We start from the raw sequence: 20,824 nt of genomic DNA, 5'->3' as shown, positions 1-20,824 counted from the left end.
TCCTCCCCAGACCCTTCTCCAGCTCCACTGCCCCCCCTGGACCCACTCCAGCCCCTCCATGCCTCCCCTCAGAGGCAGGGCAGGGCTGGAGGACAACTCAGGCTGCTGCAGCTCTGTTTGCTGGGACTCACCCGGGGCCAGCAGGCTGCCAGGGCGGCAGAGCCAAGGCGGCACAGAAGGTGGCACCAACGCTGCAGGGGCAGCTTCCCCCTCCCCCTGCCAGCACAGCAGCCCTGGGGCAGGGGTGCCAGGAGGCTCAGCCCTGCTGCCTACCTGTCAGGATGATGTTGGGGATGTTCCCATGGCTGGAGTAGTTGAGCTGCTGCGAGTCCTGCAGGCTGCCGTGGCTGCCTGTCAGTCCCATCATGGCTGCCTGGGAGTAGTTGAGGGTGGAGCAGGGGCTGTAGAGGCTGTTGGAGCTGATGGCATTCTCAATCATGTTGAACTGCTCCAGCTGCAGACAGGGCACAGGGGCAGAGGTCACTGTGGGCAGCAGCAAACACAGCAACACAACTTACACAGCTCTAGGGGGGACCAAGCTGAGAGAGACAGCAGAGGCCCCACAGACCCAGCTGGAGCTTTCCTGCAGCAAAGCCTCATCCTTGGCACTCAGCCCTCCAGAAGAGGCTCCTGCTGGCTTTGGGGTGCAGGGGAATGAGGAGGGGGTGGATGCAGCAAGAGAGGAGATGCTGTTGAGATGTAAGGACAAAGGAAAAGGCTTTGAACCGAAGTCCAAGCCCAGCAGGATCCATGCTGCCAGCTCAGGTGTCTCTGCCCATTGAGCACTGCCCCCCGGAGCCATCTCCTGCCACCTGAGCACAGCTGCCAGCACAAGGAGCCAGGGCAGCCCTGGCCAAGCCAGCAGGGCCATGGCTCTGCCTGCTGCCATCTGGTGCCCTGCAGAAGCTGTTTGCCAAGCTCAGGAGTCAGTCACCACCTGCAAGTGAACCCTTCCCAGGCGGCCCAAGGGCTCTGGGGCCTTTCCCAGGGACCTGAATGATCTGGGGCAGAACTCCTTTAAGAACATCTAAGAGGGACAGGAGGAGGAGGAGTGGAGGGCAAAGGAAACCAACAGAAGCAGAGAAATCTCTGAGTCCTGCAGACTGAAGCCAGCAAAGCAAATCCAGGAGGCCAGGGTGGGAGCCCAGGGCCAGCAGCAGCTTCAGCTGCAGGCGGCCGAAAGGAGCTGGAAAGGGGAGGGGGAAGTGCTCACCTGGTGGGATAGGGCATTAGCCTGCCTAGCTGTCATCTGCTGATCATAATAGGAGTCACCAAATACACTGCCCAGAATGGAAGAATGCTGAAAACAAAACAGAGCTTTATGGTGCAGAACTCTCACAGCCAGAGGGCTCCTGGCAGGCAGAGCTGGAGCCTCCTGAGCCAGGCTGCCCCGAGCCAGCAACCACCACTAACAGCAGCTGGGGCAGGAGCCAGCCCCCAGCACAGAGCCTGCCTGGGGGGCACAGAATACACTCAGGGCAGACCAAACAAACTGCCTGGGGAGGACAGGACACAACACTTCTGGGTGATGAGGACAGACGAGCGCCAGGGCGACACGGGGAGAGCTCTGCAGCTGCTCCCTGGGGGCCTGGGGGAAAGACAAACCTCACACAGAGGGGAGCTGCATGTCTGGACAGGATGCAGTGCAAAGCCCTTCCCCAGGGAGCAGCTCCCTGCCTCTGCAGCCCCAGCAGCACCAAGAGCAGAGCATGCCAGAGGAAAAGGGACACCTGCAGCCATCTGGCCTGAGCTGCAGGGCAGCCAGAGGAGGAGAGAGCAGGGAGGGCATCTGGGCAGCACTGTGGAGGCCAGAACCTCAGCAGCAGCCCCCAGCCTGGCTGGCCCTGCTGCCCTCCAGCACAAGTGTCCATCAGTCACTCCCCACTGCCTATCAGTCAGCCCAAGGAGGACTCCAGGGGCAGAGTCTGCCCTTCAGAACTGTCCCAAGGAACTGCCAGGGGGAAAGAAAGCACAGAGAGACCTCTGCTGCTGGAAAGCTGCCCAGGTGCTGATCCTCCAGCTGAAAGCCCACAGCCACTGCCAGGGCACCTCCAGAACAGACAATCTCCATGGAGAGTTTGTATCAGCCCTGAGAGAAAGCCAAGCCCTGGCACAGCCCTTCCCAGCTGCTTCACCTGCACAGCACCAGGGGAAGGCTACAAACCTCCCCTGGAGCAGCACAGAACAGAAGCAGGAGCCCCAGAAACACCAGAACAGAGCTAGCCCAAAGCACTGCACACAGCCAAAGACTCCAGAAACCACCTGAAGACATCCACCAGCAGCTACCAGCAGACACCTCCTGCCCCTGCTCCAGCAGCAGCCCTCAGCACAGCTCCTGTGCAGGCTGCATGCAAGGGAAAGAAGGAAGCCTTGCAGAAAGCAAATCTGAATTGCCCCCAGCCCCAGCAGAGAGCTGCCAGGGAGCAGCAGCAACCTGCCCCTCTGCAGGCCACCCAAAGCCTCCCCAGCCCCAGCAGAGAGCTGCCAGGGAGCAGCAGCAACCTGCCCCTCTGCAGGCCACCCAAAGCCTCCCCAGCCCCAGAGCCCTCAGCCAGGGCACCAGGGCAGGAACTGGCAGCCTGGGGGCTGCAGCCCCTGCAGGAAGGAGGCTGGAAGCTCAGCACAGGCTGCACAACTCCTTGCTGAGCAGATCCTGCCTGAGGGCCTGGGGGGCAGCTGGAAGCACTTGGAGAAGAGAGAAGAGAGCTGCAGGAAGTGCTGCTGGGTGAGCTCAGAGCACTGCCTCTGCAGTGTGCCTCTGGCAGGGGCAGAGAAGGCTGCAGGCAGCTGTGGCAAACCTGTCCCAGCAGACCCCACAGCAGCCCTCAGCAGGACCTGCTTCAAGCAGCTGAGGGCAGCTCACCCTCCAGGCTGGTTGAAGAGAGCCCAGGGCAGGGATGGAGAGGGAGGTTTGGATTCACCTTCCTGGGCACCTGTGATCAGTGCCAGCAGTGAGCACAGCACTGAGCTGTGCAAGAGCCCCAGAGAGGCTCCAGGATTCCCCTTTGATTCCTGGCATTTCACTGCAGCCTTCCACAAGTGGGGCAGAGCCTCCAGCCCCTGCTGCCCACTGCAGCCCCTGCTGCCCACTGCAGCCCCTGCTGCCCACTGCTCCCAGCCCCTGCTGCCCACTGCAGCTCCTGCTGCCCACTGCTCCCAGCCCCTGCTGCCCACCGCTCCCAGCCCCTGCTGCCCACTGCACCTCCACCCCTGCTGCCCACTGCTCCCAGCCCCTGCTGCCCACTGCTCCCAGCCCCTGCTGCCCACTGCAGCCCCAGCCCCTGCTGCCCACTGCTTCCAGCCCCTGCTGCCCACTGCAGCTCCAGCCCCTGCTGCCCACTGCACCTCCAGCCCCTGCTGCCCACTGCTCCCAGCCCCTGCTGCCCACTGCACCTCCAGCCCCTGCTGCCCACTGCACCTCCAGCCCCTGCTGCCCACTGCTCCCAGCCCCTGCTGCCCACTGCAGCCCCTGCTGCCCACTGCACCTCCACCCCTGCTGCCCACTGCTCCCAGCCCCTGCTGCCCACTGCAGCCCCAGCCCCAGCCCCTGCTGCCCACTGCACCTCCACCCCTGCTGCCCACTGCAGCTCCTGCTGCCCACTGCAGCTCCTGCTGCCCACTGCAGCTCCTGCTGCCCACTGCTCCCAGCCCCTGCTGCCCACTGCACCTCCAGCCCCAGCCCCTGCTGCCCACTGCACCTCCAGCCCCAGCCCCTGCTGCCCACTGCACCTCCAGCCCTTGCTGCCCACTGCACCTCCAGCCCCTGCTGCCCACTGCACCTCTAGCCCCTGCTGCCCACTGCAGCCCCAGCCCCAGCCCCTGCTGCCCACTGCTTCCAGCCCCTGCTGCCCACTGCAGCCCCAGCCCCTGCTGCCCACTGCAGCCCCTGCTGCCCACTGCACCTCCACCCCTGCTGCCCACTGCACCTCCAGCCCCTGCTGCCCACTGCTCCCAGCCCCTGCTGCCCACTGCAGCCCCTGCTGCCCACTGCACCTCCACCCCTGCTGCCCACTGCTCCCAGCCCCTGCTGCCCACTGCAGCCCCTGCTGCCCACTGCACCTCTAGCCCCTGCTGCCCACTGCTCCCAGCCCCTGCTGCCCACTGCTCCCAGCCCCTGCTGCCCACTGCAGCTCCAGCCCCTGCTGCCCACTGCTTCCAGCCCCTGCTGCCCACTGCAGCCCCAGCCCCTGCTGCCCACTGCAGCCCCAGCCCCTGCTGCCCACTGCAGCCCCAGCCCCTGCTGCCCACTGCTTCCAGCCCCTGCTGCCCACTGCAGCCCCAGCCCCTGCTGCCCACTGCACCTCCAGCCCCTGCTGCCCACTGCACCTCTAGCCCCTGCTGCCCACTGCAGCCCCAGCCCCTGCTGCCCACTGCAGCCCCTGCTGCCCACTGCACCTCCACCCCTGCTGCCCACTGCAGCCCCAGCCCCTGCTGCCCACTGCTTCCAGCCCCTGCTGCCCACTGCTCCCAGCCCCTGCTGCCCACTGCAGCCCCAGCCCCTGCTGCCCACTGCTCCCAGCCCCTGCTGCCCACTGCTCCCAGCCCCTGCTGCCCACTGCTCCCAGCCCCTGCTGCCCACTGCTCCCAGCCCAGCAGTGTGGGTGGCAGCAGGCAGAGCAGGCAGGAGCCCCAGAGCTGCTGGTGCAGTGTCAGTGAGTGCTGGCAGGGGCCAGGATCCCCTCTCAGTGCTCAGCTCTGGAGTGCTCTGCTCACTCCATCTGTCAGCCCCCAAAGGAAATCAGCTGCAAATGTCATTACTTCAACACTTCAGAGCCCTGGGGGTAATTTATTGACAGCTCTGTGCAGAACATCTTGCTAACAGCATCTCCTGCAGCAGCAGAGCTCTGTTTTGTCAACAGTACATCTTCCTGGGTTAATGATGTGGTGACTGCAAGAGAGCAAAGGGGAGGGGGAACCAACAGCCAGACCCAGACCTGACCCAGACCACAGCCCCCTGCCCTAAGTCCTTGGGTCCCCAATACATACCAGGGGTGCAGCACAGCCACTACCAGCAGCAGAGCTCTAGCTAAAGGGAAGTGTGGCAGGGGCAGAGCAGAGGAGCAGAGTGGTGAGAGGCCACTGCCCATGGAAGCCATGCAGCCAGAGCTGGCAGCTATGAGCAGAGCTTTCCAAGCCATGTGGGGACAGGAGGACCTCCATGTGACACAGACAGACAGACAGACAGAGACACATCTGAGACATGAGAGCAGAGACTGGGAGGGGTGGAAAGGTGAAAAAACTTCTGCTGAATGGACTCTAAGTGATACAAAAGCCCAAAGCAGCCCCAGGCTGCTGCTTCTGGAGCTCAGCTCCCACTGATCCCCTGCACCTCCAGCTCATGGGACAAAAGGAGCCATGAGGACCCCCCCCAGCCACACCTGCCTCATCCTGCTCTTGGCAGCCAGGGCCAGGCCCTTCCCCAAGGGAGAAGTGGCACCAAGCTGCCTCCCCTGCTGCATCCTGCTCCCCACAGTCACAACCAGCCCAAGCTTTCCTTCCAAACTCTTGTGAGGCTCTTCCCCTCCTCTGGTTGCTGCTCTCCAGCAGAGAGGTTCACAGCCCTGGGAGCTTGCTGGCCACAGACAGCTTTGGGCTGCTAGCAGGAGGCAGGGAGCTGCCTGGTTCTGAGCTCTGCATTTTGAAGAGGGCAATGCTGGAGCAGGATGACCAAACCTGCTGCCCCTGCCCCGGGGTGCTGCTGCCCCTGCCCCGGGGTGCTGCTGCCCCTGCCCCGGGGTGCTGCTGCCCCTGCCCCGGGGTGCTGCTGCCCCTGCCCCAGGGTGCTGCTGCCCCTGCCCCGGGGTGCTGCTGACCTGGGAACAGCAGAACTGAAAGGCAGTCTGCAGGCCAAGGGGAGCCCAAGGGGGACAGAGCCCAAAGAGAGAAGGATGAGCTGCACTGGGAGTGGTGGCTGCAGCCCAGGCTTGGGACTGAGCAGTGGAGAACACCACAGGAGCTCTGGAGAGGGCAAGGGGGAAAGAAAACCAAGTTAAAATCAGAAGTGGCTGAGCTCTGGGTCTGAGCATCTGCAGCAAGCCTGCAGCAGCTCTGCAGGACAGCCTGGCCTGGGGGCAGCCTGGCCTGGGGGCAGCCTGGCCTGGGGGCAGCCTGCTGCTTGTGTTTGAGCCACAGAGCACAGCAGAAGTGGCAGAGCAGGCAGAAGAGAGTCAAGCAACAACCAAAGGAGGGTGGAGGAAGTGCAGACAGCCCTGACTGTGGCTGAGCCTGCCAGGGACCTGCCTCCAAGGGCAAGGGAGAGGCAGCTTCTGCTTTGGAACCAAGAAGGGGCAGCTCTGGTCTGCCAGCCTCTGCCATCCTCACAGCAGCAAATGAGGCAGGAAATGGAGCTCCAGGCTCTGCTGTGATCTCTGAAGAATTCCCTGCACCTTGCTCCCACAGGTGGGAGTCAGCAGAAGGGCAGCTCCAGGGAGCTGCTGCAGCAGGCACACACAGGGACCCCCACACCAGGGGGACCCCAAAGGCTCTGCTCTGTCCTGCTGCTGCCACACACAGATTCCCCTTCCCAGGGCTGCACAAAGCCCAGGCTGGGACCTGCAGACAGGAGCTGTGGCTCCACAGAGGGAGGGCAGAGAGCTCCCTGCCCCAGGACCTGCCAGCCACAGCCTCCAGGGCACTCCTGCAGTGCCTGCTCCCTGCTGAGGAGCTCCAATGTCCTGCTGGGAAGGCATCTGCCCACAGAAGGGAGGTTTGGTGCCACCAGTGTCCCCCTGCTGCAGGAACCTCTTGGCTTTCCCTCTCTCTCCTCCCTGCCCTCCCAGCCCTCTCTGCCAGCCCCTGGATGATTGCTACCTGATGGGGCTGTGCCTGGAGGTGCTGCCCAAGCTCTCCCCCAGAGCAATCCCTGAGCTTGCAGCAGTTTGAAGAGCAGCTTGGCTCAAGCCAGAGGGAGCTCAGAGCTGCTGGAAAGCTGTGGAGCTGGATGAGGCTGCAGGGGATGAGCATGAGGCAGAGTGATGGAGACTCAGGCAGAGACACACACCAGGGGGAAGGGCTGTGGAAGCAGAGAGTCCCTTACTTGAGGGGAGCTGCCAGGAGAGAAGCCTTGATTGGAGACAGGAGAGGTGGGAGACTGGTTGGCTGGGGAGCCAGCACTACTGCGGTACTGCTGCAGGGAGGCCTACAGAACAACACAGAGTTAGAGACAGGCACTGGGGGCTGCAGAGTGCCCCACAGCTGGGGCTGCAGCTGGGGGCACACAGCCTCTGCAGCTCTGCACAGCACAGGCAGCTCTGCAGCTCAGGGCTTCTGGACACCAAGCCCTGGGAACCTCCCCAGAGCTGTGGCTTCACCCTCCCTGCTCTGCACTGCCTCAGCCTCTGCAAGCAGCTCCCCAGGGGCAAAGGATTTCAGTCCTGCTGTAAGAGGCTGCCCAGCCTTGACCAACCAGCTCTGAACTGCAGCTGACTGAGGGGAGGATGGCAGCTGCCTCCAAAGGGAAGCACAGCAGCCTGCAAGTTGAGTCATAAAGAAGTTGAGGATGAGGAAAGCAACACAGAAAGCAAGGAATGAAAATCAGACCACCCCCAGCCAGGGATCAGAGTCAAAGCACTGGGACCCCCTGGGGCAGGCTGCTGCCCTCCCCCCTGCTGGATTTGTCCTTCCCTCTTCCCCTCCCAGCCCTGGGAGGGAAGTGGCACCTCCCAAGGAGCTCTTCTCAGCACAAACTGTTCACTGCTGCACCCACAAAGCAAACCCCTGGGCAAGTGCCAGAGCAGCAGGGAAGAGCTTCTGCCCAGTGGTACCAGCTGCTGCCACTGCAGGAGGGCAGCAGGGCAGAGGGAGCAGAGAGTGAGCTGTGAAATCCTCCCCCAGCTGCTCTGGAGCCCTGCTCCTGGATTTGCAGGTGCAGAGACACAAGCCTGGTGACAGACCCTGCCACAGCAGGGAGAGGCTGCTCAGAGCTCACCAGTGGGCAGGGGCACACTGCTGGGCACCTGAGAGCAGCCACAGACAGCACTGTTGAACACCATGATGCAGAAAAGGGCTCTGAAGTGAGACAAACCCCTGGGGCTCTGCCCAGCCTTTGGAGGAGGCACCCTGGCAGCCTCCCTCCTGCAGGTGCCAGGCTGCAGCACACCACTGCTTCCACCTCGCCTCTGCCGGCCTCAGAAGGCAGCAGTGGGGCAGGAGAGAGATGCTGAGGGACTGAAGCTGCTCTGATCCAAGGGGTTGGTAGGGGACACCCCCTCAGGAAGCCATGGGGCACCCCAGCAGACCCCAAACCCTCCTCTTCCTCCAGAGGAAGCCATTCAAAGGTGGATCCAACCCAAACCCTTCCAAGCCTCCCACAGCAGCCTTGGAGAGTCTCACTGCCCAGGAGTGTGCCAAGGGCTGCCCAGCTGCCCCCTGGCCACCCCTGCAGCCCAGGGGCCGCCCAGGCAGGGCCAGGGCCAGGTCCTTACCGAGTTGATGTCGATGCCCAGGGGCTGGCTCTGGCTGCCCGGCGGCGACTGCGGCATGGAGGAGGGCACCGTGACGGAGAGGGGAGGCAGCTGGGGGCCTCGCTGCAGGCCGGAGCTCTGCAGCAGAGGAGTGTTCTGAGGCAGGGTGCTGGCCACCTGGGGCTGCTGCTGCTGCTGCTGGGAAGTTGTCTGGGTGAAAAAGGGGTAGGGAGGAAGCTGCTGCTCCAGGGACAAAGCATCCATGGCCACGGCCTGCAAGAGAGAGCCAGAGTCAGCCAGGCTGCCTGCAGCACTGCAGCTGCACCCCAGGGAGCCACAGCAAGCCAGCCAAGCTCAGCTGGCACCCAAAGCCTCACCTAGAGCAGCCTGCAGGCTGCTGCTGAGCCTTTAGGTGAGGCTTTGTTAAGTGCCAGCTGAGCTTGGCTGGCCTAGCATCACCCCCAGACACTCCCCAGGTCTGAGGCTGCTGACCCAGAGTCACAGCTGGGAAAGCTTCTCTCAGCTCTGGGACAATGCCAGGGGAGACAGAAAGGTGTCCCCAGGGTGAGGCTTCACCCCAGGCGTGGGGAACAGCAAAGGCCACCCGTGCCCCCCACAAGCCTCTGCCTCCTGCAGGCTCTGAGCTACCAACGGGCTCCAAGCAGGGCTGAAGCTGAAGCTGCAGCTCCCCATGGCCCCGAGGCCGAAGGCTTCTCCTCCCGCAGGAAGCTCCTACCTGAGTGATCGGCGACAAAGGGGAGAGCGTCGGAGACATCTGCTGCGCCTGCGGCCGCCGGGAGTCGGCGCTGAGGGCCAGAGCGCTGCCGGCCGGGGCGCGGTGCTGGGAGGCTGCCGGCGGCGACATTCCTGCCGGGGGGAAGGCAGCAGCTGCGGCGGGGCCGGAGAAGGACCCGGCCAGCCTGGGGCCGAGCTCCCTGCCCAGGCAATGCCAAGCGGGGGTCAGGAGGGGACAGCCACAGAGGGCACAGGGCCCAGGCGCTCGGCACGGCTGCGAGTCCCTGCCCCAGCAGCACGGACTGGCCTGGGAGGGACCCCCAAGACCATCCAGCTCCAACCCCCTGCCATGGCTCCCACCAGCCCAGCTTGCTCCAGGCCACATCCAGCCTGGCTTTCAACACTCCCAGGCTTGGAGCCTCCACAGCCTCTCTGGGCAGCCTGCTCCAGGGCCTCAGCACCCTCCTGGGGAAGAGTTTCCTCCTCCTGTCTCATCTCAGTCCAGCTCCTTCCAGCCTGGAGCCATCACTCCCTGCCCTGCCACTGCAGGTACTTGTGCAGAGTCCCTCCCCAGCTCCCCTGGAGCCCACTTCAAATCCTGGCAGGCTGCTCAAAGGTCTCCCTGGAGCCTTCTCTTCTCCAGGCTGGACAGCCCCAGCTCTCCCAGGTGGCCTCCCAGCAGAGGGGCTGCAGCCCTGGGATCCTCTCCATGCCCTCCTCTGAACCTGCTCTGAAACTGCTGCCAGGCTGAAGAGCATCAGGATGAGAGGAAGATCCCTGTGGTTCATCCTGGACCAAAGCCAGGCAGGGCTGCCCAGGTCCATGCACAGACACTGCCTCGAGGCTGGAACAGGCAGAGCAGCTGCAGAGGTGACCCAGAGCAGAGGTCCAGCCCCCAGAGGCTGCCAGGCTGCAGGCAGGGCCCCAGGGGAGGCTCTGCTGCAGTTGGGAGGGCTCAGCCTCAGGGGGAGGAGAGCAGCTCAAGTGACAGAGCTGGTCTGAGGGCACCCAGGGTGTCAGAAAAGCAAAGTCCTGTGTGAAGGAAAATGCAGAAGAAAAACTGGTTCCACAGGAAGGGCTCCAGGCTGAAAGGCCTAGCAGGGAGCAGGCAGGAAACATCCTCCACAGCCTGAGGAGCTGCCAGGGGCAGACAGCTCCAGGAGTGGCATCTTGGTCACATCCAACACAAAACCCTGGGAGCTTTTAAACCTCCTCTGCTTTCTGCCTCACCCTAGAGGAACCAAGACACCCTGAAAGTGATCTCAGGACAACCCAAGCAGTGAGCTGTTCCTCCAGAGCTGCCAGAAAGGAGGCATTCAGGAGAGCCTGTGAGCTCCTAGGCACTTGGCCAACGTTCAAGGCTTGCAGGCAGGCTGCCAGGGAGCCAGGAAGCCCAGGCTGCCAGGGAGCCAGCAGGCAAACTGGCTCAGAGCAGGCAGCTCCTGGGCACTGCCTGCTGCCCCTGTGCCCAATACAGACCTCAGGGAGCTCCAGTGCACACCTGAGCAGCCCCAACCTGCTGGCAGCAGTTTGTGTCCCTAGCTTCTCCTGGGGCTGCTGAGGGCACAGAAGTTCAAAAGCCTTCAGGTTGCTCTGCAAGGGAGGGTTGGAAGGATCAGGAGAGCACCAAACACTGCCTGTGCCAAGGGTGAAAGCACAGGATGGCCTCCAGAGGCAGGCAGGCAAACCAGCAAGGAGAGCACCTCTGGAATCTCTCCTGCCCCTGGCAGAGCAGGAGGGGTGTGCAGAGCAGCCACAGCCTCCCCTGGGGGGCTGCTGCTGCTTGCTTTGCTGGAGAGCAGAGTGCAGCAGCTCAGCAGGGCCTAGCCCCATGCAGGCTGTTACACAGCAGCCTCACAGAGCCCTGCTGGAGGCAGGGGATCACTCAGGCTGGAGAAGGCCTTTGAGATCAGCAAGTCCACCACCAGCCCCACACCAGCCCCAGGACCCACACCAGCCCCACACCAGCACCCAACCTCCACTCCCCAAGAGGGGACAAGTGCCAGGGGCTGGCATCTTACCCTGATTGGCAGTGCTGATGCCCAAGTGAGTCAGGTTGGCAGCAAGATTCCCAGTGCTGTTGGAGCTACTCAGGGCTGGGAATGTGGATTCCTCAGGGTCCAGGGGGGTTGGGAGGGGGGAAGGGAAGTGGATGTTTGTCAGGTCTGGCAGGGAGCCGCCGGTGTTGTGCGTGGCAGGGATCAGGGCTGTAGTGTTCTCCTGGTCAGCTGAGGGGAAGATGCTGGACAGGGGAGAGAAGGAAAGGCAGATGGCACTGCAGCTCCTCAGGGCAGCTCTGCAGCAAGCCAAGGTGCCACAGGCAGAAACCTTTCTCCTCTGAGACACCAATCAGAGACCCAGCAGGGCACTCAGGGAGGGCCTGGCTGGCCTGGGCTCTCCTGCAGCATTAGGACATCTCAGAGCTCTTCAGGAAGCTCAACAGCAAGAGGACATTGACCACACAGCAGAGCTCAGTGCTCTGCAAGACACAACTGCCCAAACTTACTTGATGCCTGGAACTTCACAGGATTTAGGTCTGGATGACCCAGTCTGCAACAGAAAGAAGAGATTGGTAAAGGCAAAGATCCTGCTGGACCCAGAGCCCAGGATGGGCTGAAACTGGCAGCTTCTGCTCAGCTGAATCCCTTCCTGCACAGGAGCTGCTCTGCACCAGAGCTCCTCAAGCCCTTGCAGGGTATTTGGCAGCTCTGCTGCTCCATTGTCTCAGAAAGGCTCCAAATGAGAGAGTTCCTCCTGAGAGGATCAAACATGGCCACAGGCAGCTACAAATCAAAGGGCTCTGGTCTCATCTCAGGTGATGTGGTGCTCAGCACAACTTTTAACCTCCACCCTCTGCCAGCAGCCTGCTTTGGTGACAGCTTTCAGAGCCTGAGTTTGCCTAAGCACCACATTGTGCAGTGTGAGATTCTCACCTTCTTAGTGTCCCATCCTTGCTTAGAGAGGGTTTTGTCTGCCTCAGAGGTGGGCTCCTCCATCCCAGGGACAGTCAGTAACAGAACTACAACAGACAGCAAAAGGAATGCAGTCAGAGATGTTCAGGTTTGGTGCTGTCCCTGCTGACTGCAGCTGAGCTCTGAAGTCCCTCCAGCCCAGTGCTCTCCATGGCAGGGACAGGAGGAGCTGCAGGACGCTGCTCATGCAGCTGGGTGCTGCACTTTCCCCCATCTCCGGGCGGGTCAGGGCGCCGCAGGCAGCTTCCAGAGCAGCGCAGCGCAGCCGCGCCGGGGCCAGCAGAGGGCACCGCGATCGCCACCGCGGGGCTGCGCCGCTGCAGGGCTGAGCCGCTCCGGGGCTGAGCCGCTGCAGGACTGAGCCGCTCCGGGGCTGAGCCGCTGCAGGACTGAGCCGCCCCAGAGCTGAGCCCTTCCAGGGCTGAGCCGCCCCAGAGCTGAGCCGCTCCGGGGCTGAGCCCCTCCAGGGCTGAGCCGCTGCAGGGCTGAGCCGCCCCAGAGCTGAGCCGCCCCAGAGCTGAGCCGCCCCAGAGCTGAGCCGCCCCAGAGCTGAGCTGCCCCAGAGCTGAGCCGCCCCAGAGCTGAGCCGCCGCAGGGCTGAGCCGCTCCAGAGCTGAGCTGCTCCGGGGGTGAGCCGCCCTAGGGCTGAGCCGCTCCGGGGCTGAGCCGCTCCGGGGCTGAGCTGCCCCAGAGCTGAGCTGCCCTAGGGCTGAGCCGCCCCGGGGCTGAGCCGCTCCAGAGCTGAGCTGCCCTAGGGCTGAGCCGCTCCGGGGCTGAGCCGCTCCAGAGCTGAGCCGCCGCAGGGCTGAGCCGCCCCAGAGCTGAGCCGCCCCAGAGCTGAGCCGCTCCGGGGCTGAGCCGCTCCAGAGCTGAGCTGCTCCGGGGCTGAGCCGCCCCAGAGCTGAGCCGCCGCAGGGCTGAGCCGCTGCAGGGCTGAGCCGCTCCGGGGCTGAGCCACGCCAGGAGCCTCGGCAGGGGCTGCCCGCAGGGGAGGGCTCCGGGGCTGCCGCCCATGGGCTCCTGAAGGGCCCTGCTCGGAACGGTACCGAGGCTGCTGCTGGCTCTCCTCTCTTTACCTCTCTTCTGCTGCATGTCCTGTGAGCCTCCTGTGAAGGATTCTGGCTGGGCTGGGGCCATGGTGCTCTGGTGCAAGGCAGAGTCAGAATTTGTCCTGAAAGGAAGGCAGAAACCTAAGGAAGTTTCTATTGCAAACTGCTCTCAAGAATGATTAACCTGAGAGAAAGGCAACAGCCCCAGAAACCTGAGCAGCCTGCACTGAACCCCAAACCCACCCCTGGCACAGAGAGGGCAGAGGGCAGGCACAGAGAGGGCAGAGGGCAGGCACAGGGAGGGCAGAGGGCAGGCACAGGGAGGGCAGAGGGCAGGCACAGAGCAGGCACAGAGAGGGCAGAGTGCAGGCACAGAGCAGGCACAGAGAGGGCAGAGGGCAGGCACAGGGCAGGCACAGAGAGGGCAGGCACAGAGCAGGCACAGGGAGGGCACAGGGCAGGCACAGAGCAGGAACAGAGAGGGCACAGAGAGGGCAGAGGGCAGGCACAGCCTCCCGGGAGAACAGCCAATCTGCAGAACCAGGGAGCTGCAATCTGCAGAGCAATTGTCTCAGTGCTGGGGTGCTGGGGTGCAGGGGTGCTGGGGTGCAGGGGTGCAGGGGTGCTGGGGTGCAGGGGTGCAGGACAAACTGGGGGCTGTCACTGGAACAGGACTGGCTCTGCCCTGTGAGAGTTGGGCTGACCAAGCAGGGCCATTTCCAGCTTGGAAGCTGCTTCTCCTTCCTGTGGTCAGAGCAGTCCTGGCAAAGCAAGCAGCCCTGGCTGGTGGAGAGGGGACTCAGGATGGAGGTGGGCAAGCAGCCCCCGAGGGCCAGCAGTGTGCCACTCACCTTCTCCAGCTGGTGTCTGACGGAGGTGACAGATACACAGTGCCATAGGGACAGCTGTCCACGTGAGGCCTCAGTTAAGGGGCAGAACATCTCCTGCTCACTGAAGGAGGCTGTGGGAGATCTTTTCCTGAGGAGTAACTCAGCTGCCCCTGTCAGAAGCACTGAGCTCCCCGGAGAAAGGCAAAGGTCTGCCCATGGGCACCACACCACTCCACCAGGACTCTCACAGTCTTTGTCTGGGTTGCTCTCACCTGGGCAGGGCAACCTCCTCCTCCCTTTCAGAGCATCCAGCTCCAGCCCAAGGAGCTGTCACCTCTGCACTCACACCTCCCCTGCAGCCCCCCCCAGCCACTCTGATCACAGCACATCCCAAGGCAGTCAGGAATTAATCAGCTAATTCCTTGTCACCAGCAGCACTTGGCAAGGGCTGAGCTGATGAATCAACTTGTAATGAACACAGAGCTGCAACAGATCCTCCTGCTGTGGGTTTACCAAGCTCTGGAGGCAAACTTTCACCGAGGCTGTTTGCCTTTTCTGTCCAAGGCTCTCAGCCCCTCCCAGCTCCTGGGCATCACCAGCTGAGGGGAACTGCAGCTACCCAGGGGCCAGAGCCCAGCACAGGGGGAGCAGGGCACGTGGGGTGACTGAGAGGAACTGGCCAGGGCAGGGTTAGGCTGGCTATGAGGAGAAAATTCTGTGCTGCAGGAGTGGTCAGGGCCTGGCCCAGGCTGCCCAGGGAGGTGGTGGAGTGCCCAGCCCCGGGGGCGTGCAAGCAGCCTGCAGCCACGGCACCCGGGGCCACGGCGGCGTTGGGCTGCTGGGGAGCGGGGGTGCTGCAGGCCCTGCCAGCCCAAAGCATGCCCTGCCTCCCCGAGGTGAGGGGCAGCTGGAGCAGCAGTGAGGGGGGCTGTGCCCCGGGGCACGGTGCCAGCCCAGCAGCCAAAGGATATCTGCCTGCCGTGCTTGTCCACGGAGAGCGGGCGGCGGTGCGGCGAGCCCAGGCGGTTCCGCTCCCGGTACACCCTGTCCACCAGCCCGTGGTGCCGAGTGGTCCTGCTCGTGTCCAGCCCCGAGGACTGAAAGGGAGTCTGAGAGACACAGCACAGTCAGGAGCAGGGGAGGAGGGAGCAGGCTGCCCAGAACCCGCCGGGGCTGTGCCAGGCTGCAGGCCGCTGAGGAGACACCAGGCCGGGCGGAGGCAGCTCCTCCGCTGCTCCACCTCTCTCCCCTGGCTGTGCAGAGCCATTCCCAAGGCCCTCCAAGGAGAAGCAGAGACAGCCCATGCCAGCCCTGCCCTCAGGAACCAGCCCTGCTCTCCAACCTTTGCATCTCCACCCCACCACCCCTGGGGGAGCAGGGAGCCTGCCTGGGCATCCCTCGGTGCAGCATGCAGCATGCATCCAGAGGAACATGCTGGCACCTACAAGGGCAGGAGATGCAGGAAGGAGATGCACAGGGAGCCTAACACCCACCCAGACCACACCACCTTCCCTCAGAGCTGCCTTCCAGCGGGGCTCTTCGAAGGGGACACAGAGAACTGGCAGGAGCACAGCAGGGCAGTTCCCCTCCTTAGCCCAGCAGTGCCAGGCCCCCTGCTCCCGAGGGGCTCTGCCTTCCTTCTGCTCCTGCAGCAGACCCAGGTGGGCTGATTCCACCTCCCCTCTATCAGCAGCAGCAGCCTGGGCTATTTATTGCTTGTTCAGGAAGGGAGTTCAGAGAATGAGGATGGCAGAGGAAGGAGAGAGCAAACGAATTCCCAGGCTGAGCTGCTGACCTCCTGCGCTTCCCAGAGCCCTTCCCCTGCATACCTGCGGGGGGGGAGAGGAAGTGCTGAGCGGTGGAGCCCTGCTCATGCTTCCTCAGCAATGGATGGGTCTCTGGGGGGGAGAGCAGCTCCCCAGCCCTGCACTCCTTGCCAATGTGAACAGCTTTGCTGAGTCCCTCAACACCATCTGCTTGGAAGGCCGAAGCCTCCTCCTGCGCTCAGGTGCTGCACGTGGCGAAGGCTCCGGCCGGGCTGCCAAGCCACGAAGCCATCTGGCTCCAGCAGGGAGCTCTGAGCTGCAGCTCTGTGTTCAAGTCTCCAGCTTGGGCCTGCCTGAAATTCCTGTTCCTGAGAAGTTCTGCATGTATTTGGGGAGGGTTTGTTTGCAGCAGCTCCTCGAAGAGGCTGTCTGCTGGTCCAAGCTCCTCTCCCTTCAGCAGGCAGCAGCCTCCTCTGCCTCGGAGCACAGCAGACCTCTGTCAGTGTGACTGACTGGATGCAAAGCAGCTCTGCTGTTTGTGTTCCTGCTCAGGGCCAACACTTTGTGTGCAGCAGAGTAGTGCTTAAGTCAACATGGGGCTAGCAGGAGAGCCCAGTGCCTCCCAGCTCCCTGCTGGTCTGCTCCTGGTCCTTCACAACCAGGCTCAGAAGCCTCTCCTCACCCTGAAGTCATCTGAGTGCAACTGAGAGAGGTTGGCTCAGCCTCTGCTCTGAGCCCTGCCCAGCAGCTTGAGCTCTACCTAACTGGCACCACACAGAGCTGGGCACCTTCAGCCCTGCAAAACAGCAACAAAAGGTCTCAAAACTCTTCCTGCTCCTCTTGTTGCATCAATTCTGCCCCAAAAGGCAGCAAAATTGGCAGCTTCAGGCACGCCTGGAAGGTCAACAGGAAAAGCAATTTCCTATGCCAGTGGTCTCTCAACCACAGGGCTGCTAAAAGAGGAGAGGTGGCTCTGAGGCACACAGGGCAGGAGGGAGCCAATAAATTTCAGCATACAGAGAAAAAGCAGAACACAAAAATAGTTCAGTTGAAGTTTTCTCCTTTTTTTGGCACAACTTCCAGAGTGAAAAAAAACCACAGCAAAGATCTAAACTGAGCACAGCAGCAGCAGAGAGCATGGCCCAGGCCTGCCACAGGGCTGCAGAGCTTGGGCAGAGCTGTTCCCTGGCTTTCCAGGAACAGAGATCCCAGGTGGATCCCTGGCTGCCCTGCTTAGGGCAATCCAGACCCTTGGGCAGCTCTGGCTCCTCTCAGCAGCCACCCAGGGAGCTTGCTCCGGGCTGCAGGCAGTGAGGGCTGGGGGGGGTGGGAGGGGGCCCAGCATCCTTTGCCTGGGGAGTGAACACCTTCAACCCTTGGGCTTCCCTGACAGGCACCCAAGGGTCTGAGCTCAGAACCCAAGCTCCACCAACCATCCTCAAACCCCAAAGCTGAATGCAGCCAGGAAGGGAAGGAAGGGCTCAGTGCTGTGGGGCAGCAGCGTCCCTGAAACCTTCAGCAAGGCATCACCAGAGAGAAACAGGGGGGAGGATGAGGGGGGAGGAGAGGAGTGGTACCCCTGGGTGCCTCCTGGTGCCAAGCAGCACGTGGGAGCCATTCTGCCCTGCCCCACGGAGCTCCACATGCAGGCTGGGTGCACATGCTGAGGCCAGTGCCTGCCTCCACCGATCCCCCCGGCCCAGCCCACGGCAGAGCAGAGCAGAACAGAACAGAGCCTGCGGGGATGGAGCTGCCCGGGACGGGGCGGTGCTGCCCCGGGACGGCTCTGCCCTGCCCTGCCCCGGGGCTGTGCTGCTCGGGACGGTGCTGTCCGGGACGGCTCTGCCCCGGGGCTGTGCTGCTCGGGACGGTGCTGCTGGGGACAGCTCTGCCCTGCCCTGCCCCGGGGCCGTGCTGCTCGGGACGGCTCTGCCCCGGGACGGCCCTGCCCCGGGGCTGTGCTGCTCGGGACGGTGCTGTCCGGGACGGCTCTGCTGCTCGGGACGGCTCTGCCTAGGGCTGAGCTGCTCGGGACGGTGCTGTCCGGGACGGCTCTGCCCCGGGGCTGTGCTGCTCGGGACGGTGCTGTCCGGGACAGCTCTGCCCTGCCCTGCCCCGGGGCCGTGCTGCTCGGGACGGTGCTGTCCGGGACGGCTCTGCCCCGGGGCTGTGCTGCTCGGGACGGTGCTGTCCGGGACGGCTCTGCCCCGGGACGGCTCTGCCCCCGGCGCAGGGCAGCCGCAGGGCCCAAGCCCTGGAGCGTGGCAGAGCAGAGCCCTGTGGAGCAGGGGGGGAGGGCAGGCCTGGCACACAGGGCAGTGTGCTCCATACGTATTGAGCCGGCACCACAATACATATGGCACAGCCCGAGGGCTGCATTACCAGGGACACAGGAACTGCTCCAAGGGCTTCTGCCAGAGCTCCGCTGTGCTGCAAAGGCAAAGAACCAAGAGTCTGAGACCCCCAGGCCCTCAGCAGGGCCAGGCTCCACCTCAGCACTCAGCCACCCTGCTTCAGCTGCCAGCTATGGAGCCACGGAGAGCCTCGGGGGCGAAGGGACCTGTACAGCTCACCCAGGGCAACCTCACAGCCCCAGACAGGGACCTGCAATGGTTCCACATCTGCCTCTGCTCCAGGCAGCCTGGGCCAGGCTCTCACCACCCTGTGGCAAACATTTCTCCTTTCTCTCCACTCTCAGCCTCCCTCTTTCAGTCTCAAACCTTCCCTCCCTGTCCTGTCACAACAGGCCCTGCTCAGGACTGTTCCCAGGCACCAGAAGGTGCTCCCAGCCCTACCATCCAACCTGGAAAGCACTCATCCCTGACTCACCACCCTCCTGCTGAAGCACTTCTACCTCAGCTCCACTCCAACCCTGCTCTGCCTCAGCTCCAAACCCTTCCCCCCTGGCCTGGCTCAGACCCCCTCAGCAAAGTCTCTCTGCAGCCTTCCTGCAGGATCCCTTCAGGCTCTGCCAGGCAGCTCTGAGGTGCCCCTGGAGCCTGCTCCCCTCCAGGCTGCACAGCCCCAGCTGCCTCAGCCTGTGCTCAGAGCTGCTCCAGCCCTGGGCTCATCTCTGTGGGTTTCAGGCCTGGTTATGGGATGGCAGCAGCAGCTTCTGCCTCCATCAGAACAGCACAAAGTGCCAAGTTTTCTCCTCAGCACATCCTGGAGAGCTGAACTGTCCCTGTGGCCCTGCTGCAGCAGCACTCATGCAGAGCTGTGCAGCACCTGGGGCACCCTCAGCCAAGCAGCAGCATCCATGCCCTCACCCTGCCCCCTCTGCCCAGCCATGCCCCCTGGCAGCAGGCCCTGGCTCTGTCTGCTCCCACAGCTGCTGCACACCACCGTGGGCCCCTGCCCCCACAGCCCCTTGCACTCTGCCTGCTGCCCTGAGCCTGCACACATCTCCTGCTAAGTCTGGTCCTGAGCAAACCAAAGCCTTCACCACCAGCCCCCACTGCCCCAACCAGCACAGACAGAAGCATCACAACCAGGGCAGGAGCTCCAAGCTCCAGCAGCACAGGAGCAGCCCCCACAGACCTGTTCCAAAAGAGCAGGGGGAGATGTGAGGCTGTGGTGCTCCACTTCGAGCCAGCAGCTGGCTGGTGGCCTCCTGGGAGGGAAACCAAGAGGCAGCAGAGCCCTCAGCAGCAGAAGCAGGCAGGGCCCTGTGCAGCTCACCTGGAAGGGGAGGTCCATGGCGCCGCTCCCAATCTGGTTGACGTTCGGCAGGGAGCCGCCATAGTACTGGCCCCGACTCTGCCCCAGCTGCAGGTACTGAGTCTTCTGCAGCTGCAGCTGGAAGGGAAGGAGAGAGAGGGGTGAGGGCAGCTCCTGAGCACCTCAGCTCTTTCACCTGGCTCAGCTCAACACCCCCTGTCAGCACCAGGCATGGTGGAACAGCATGAACCCAGCGCCAGCCCTGCCCACAGGCCCTCACACACGGCCCAGGGTGGCTGCTTGGCAGCTGTGCGGTGCTGTGCAGTGTGGTGCTGTGCTGTGCTGTGCAGAGCTGTGCTGTGCTGTGCGGTGCGGTGCAGAGCTGTGCGGTGCAGTGCTGTGCAGAGTGGTGCTGTGCAGTGCTGTGCTGTGCGGTGCGGTGCAGAGCTGTGCTGTGCGGTGCAGTGCTGTGCTGTGCAGTGCTGTGCTGTGCGGTGCGGTGCAGAGCTGTGCGGTGCAGTGCTGTGCAGAGCGGTGCTGTGCGGTGCTGTGCAGAGCGGTGCTGTGCGGTGCTGTGCAGAGCTGTGCTGTGCGGTGCAGTGCTGTGCGGTGCGGTGCGGTGCAGAGCTGTGCGGTGCGGTGCTGTGCAGAGCGGTGCTGTGCGGTGCTGTGCAGAGCGGTGCTGTGCAGAGCGGTGCTGTGCTGTGCAGAGCGGTGCAGTGCTGTGCAGTGCTGTGCAGAGCGGTGCTGTGCAGTGCTGTGCGGTGCGGTGCGGTGCTGTGCGGTGCTGTGCGGTGCAGTGCTGTGCGGTGCTGTGCGGTGCTGTGCGGTGCGGTGCTGTGCGGTGCGGTGCTGTGCGGTGCTGTGCGGTGCAGTGCTGTGCGGTGCGGTGCTGTGCGGTGCTGTGCGGTGCAGTGCTGTGCGGTGCGGTGCTGTGCGGTGCTGTGCGGTGCTGTGCGGTGCTGTGCAGTGCTATGCTGTGCAGAGCTGTGCTGTGCAGTGCAGTGCTGTGCAGTGCTGTGCGGTGCTGTGCGGTGCGGTGCTGTGCGGTGCGGTGCTGTGCAGTGCTGTGCGGTGCTGTGCGGTGCAGTGCTGTGCGGTGCTGTGCTGTGCTGTGCGGTGCTGTGCTGTGCGGTGCTGTGCGGTGCTGTGCGGTGCAGTGCTGTGCGGTGCTGCGCAGAGCTGTGCGGTGCTGTGCTGTGCGGTGCTGTGCGGTGCTGTGCGGTGCGGTGCTGTGCGGTGCGGTGCTGTGCAGTGCTGTGCGGTGCTGTGCGGTGCGGTGCAGTGCTGTGCGGTGCTGTGCGGTGCTGTGCGGTGCTGTGCGGTGCAGTGCTGTGCGGTGCTGCGCAGAGCTGTGCGGTGCTGTGCTGTGCGGTGCTGTGCGGTGCGGTGCAGAGCTGTGCTGTGCGG

At 63.5% G+C, this 20,824-nt stretch overlaps 1 protein-coding gene across 5 annotated transcripts in view; it reads right to left on the bottom strand.

The window, feature by feature from the left end:
* The window catches only part of CRTC1 (CREB regulated transcription coactivator 1), a 42,998-nt gene that overhangs the window by 8,656 nt on the left and 13,518 nt on the right, over positions 1 to 20,824 (bottom strand). The window contains exons 2-14 of one of the 5 annotated variants that reach the window (XM_068164848.1): positions 19,436 to 19,552; positions 18,137 to 18,184; positions 14,960 to 15,097; positions 14,010 to 14,071; positions 13,186 to 13,280; positions 12,071 to 12,156; positions 11,644 to 11,687; positions 11,159 to 11,379; positions 9,139 to 9,269; positions 8,424 to 8,675; positions 7,037 to 7,138; positions 1,214 to 1,300; positions 274 to 454 (exon numbers count right to left, since the gene is read on the bottom strand). In XM_068164848.1, the coding sequence (XP_068020949.1) occupies positions 274 to 454; positions 1,214 to 1,300; positions 7,037 to 7,138; positions 8,424 to 8,675; positions 9,139 to 9,269; positions 11,159 to 11,379; positions 11,644 to 11,687; positions 12,071 to 12,156; positions 13,186 to 13,280; positions 14,010 to 14,071; positions 14,960 to 15,097; positions 18,137 to 18,184; positions 19,436 to 19,552 (1,564 nt within the window). The remainder of the gene's footprint in view (positions 1 to 273; positions 455 to 1,213; positions 1,301 to 7,036; positions 7,139 to 8,423; positions 8,676 to 9,138; positions 9,270 to 11,158; positions 11,380 to 11,643; positions 11,688 to 12,070; positions 12,157 to 13,185; positions 13,281 to 14,009; positions 14,072 to 14,959; positions 15,098 to 18,136; positions 18,185 to 19,435; positions 19,553 to 20,824) is intronic. The other 4 variants (XM_068164850.1, XM_068164851.1, XM_068164849.1 and 1 more) reach the window with 4 other exon arrangements.

The sequence above is a fragment of the Melanerpes formicivorus genome, unplaced genomic scaffold (genome assembly GCF_026170545.1).
Source record: "Melanerpes formicivorus ecotype bairdi unplaced genomic scaffold, bMelFor1.0.p_v2 SCAF_83, whole genome shotgun sequence".
NCBI lineage: Eukaryota > Metazoa > Chordata > Aves > Piciformes > Picidae > Melanerpes > Melanerpes formicivorus.
The sequence above is the reverse complement of the archived record's forward strand: the minus strand, read 5'-3'. Positions and strand labels throughout refer to the sequence as shown.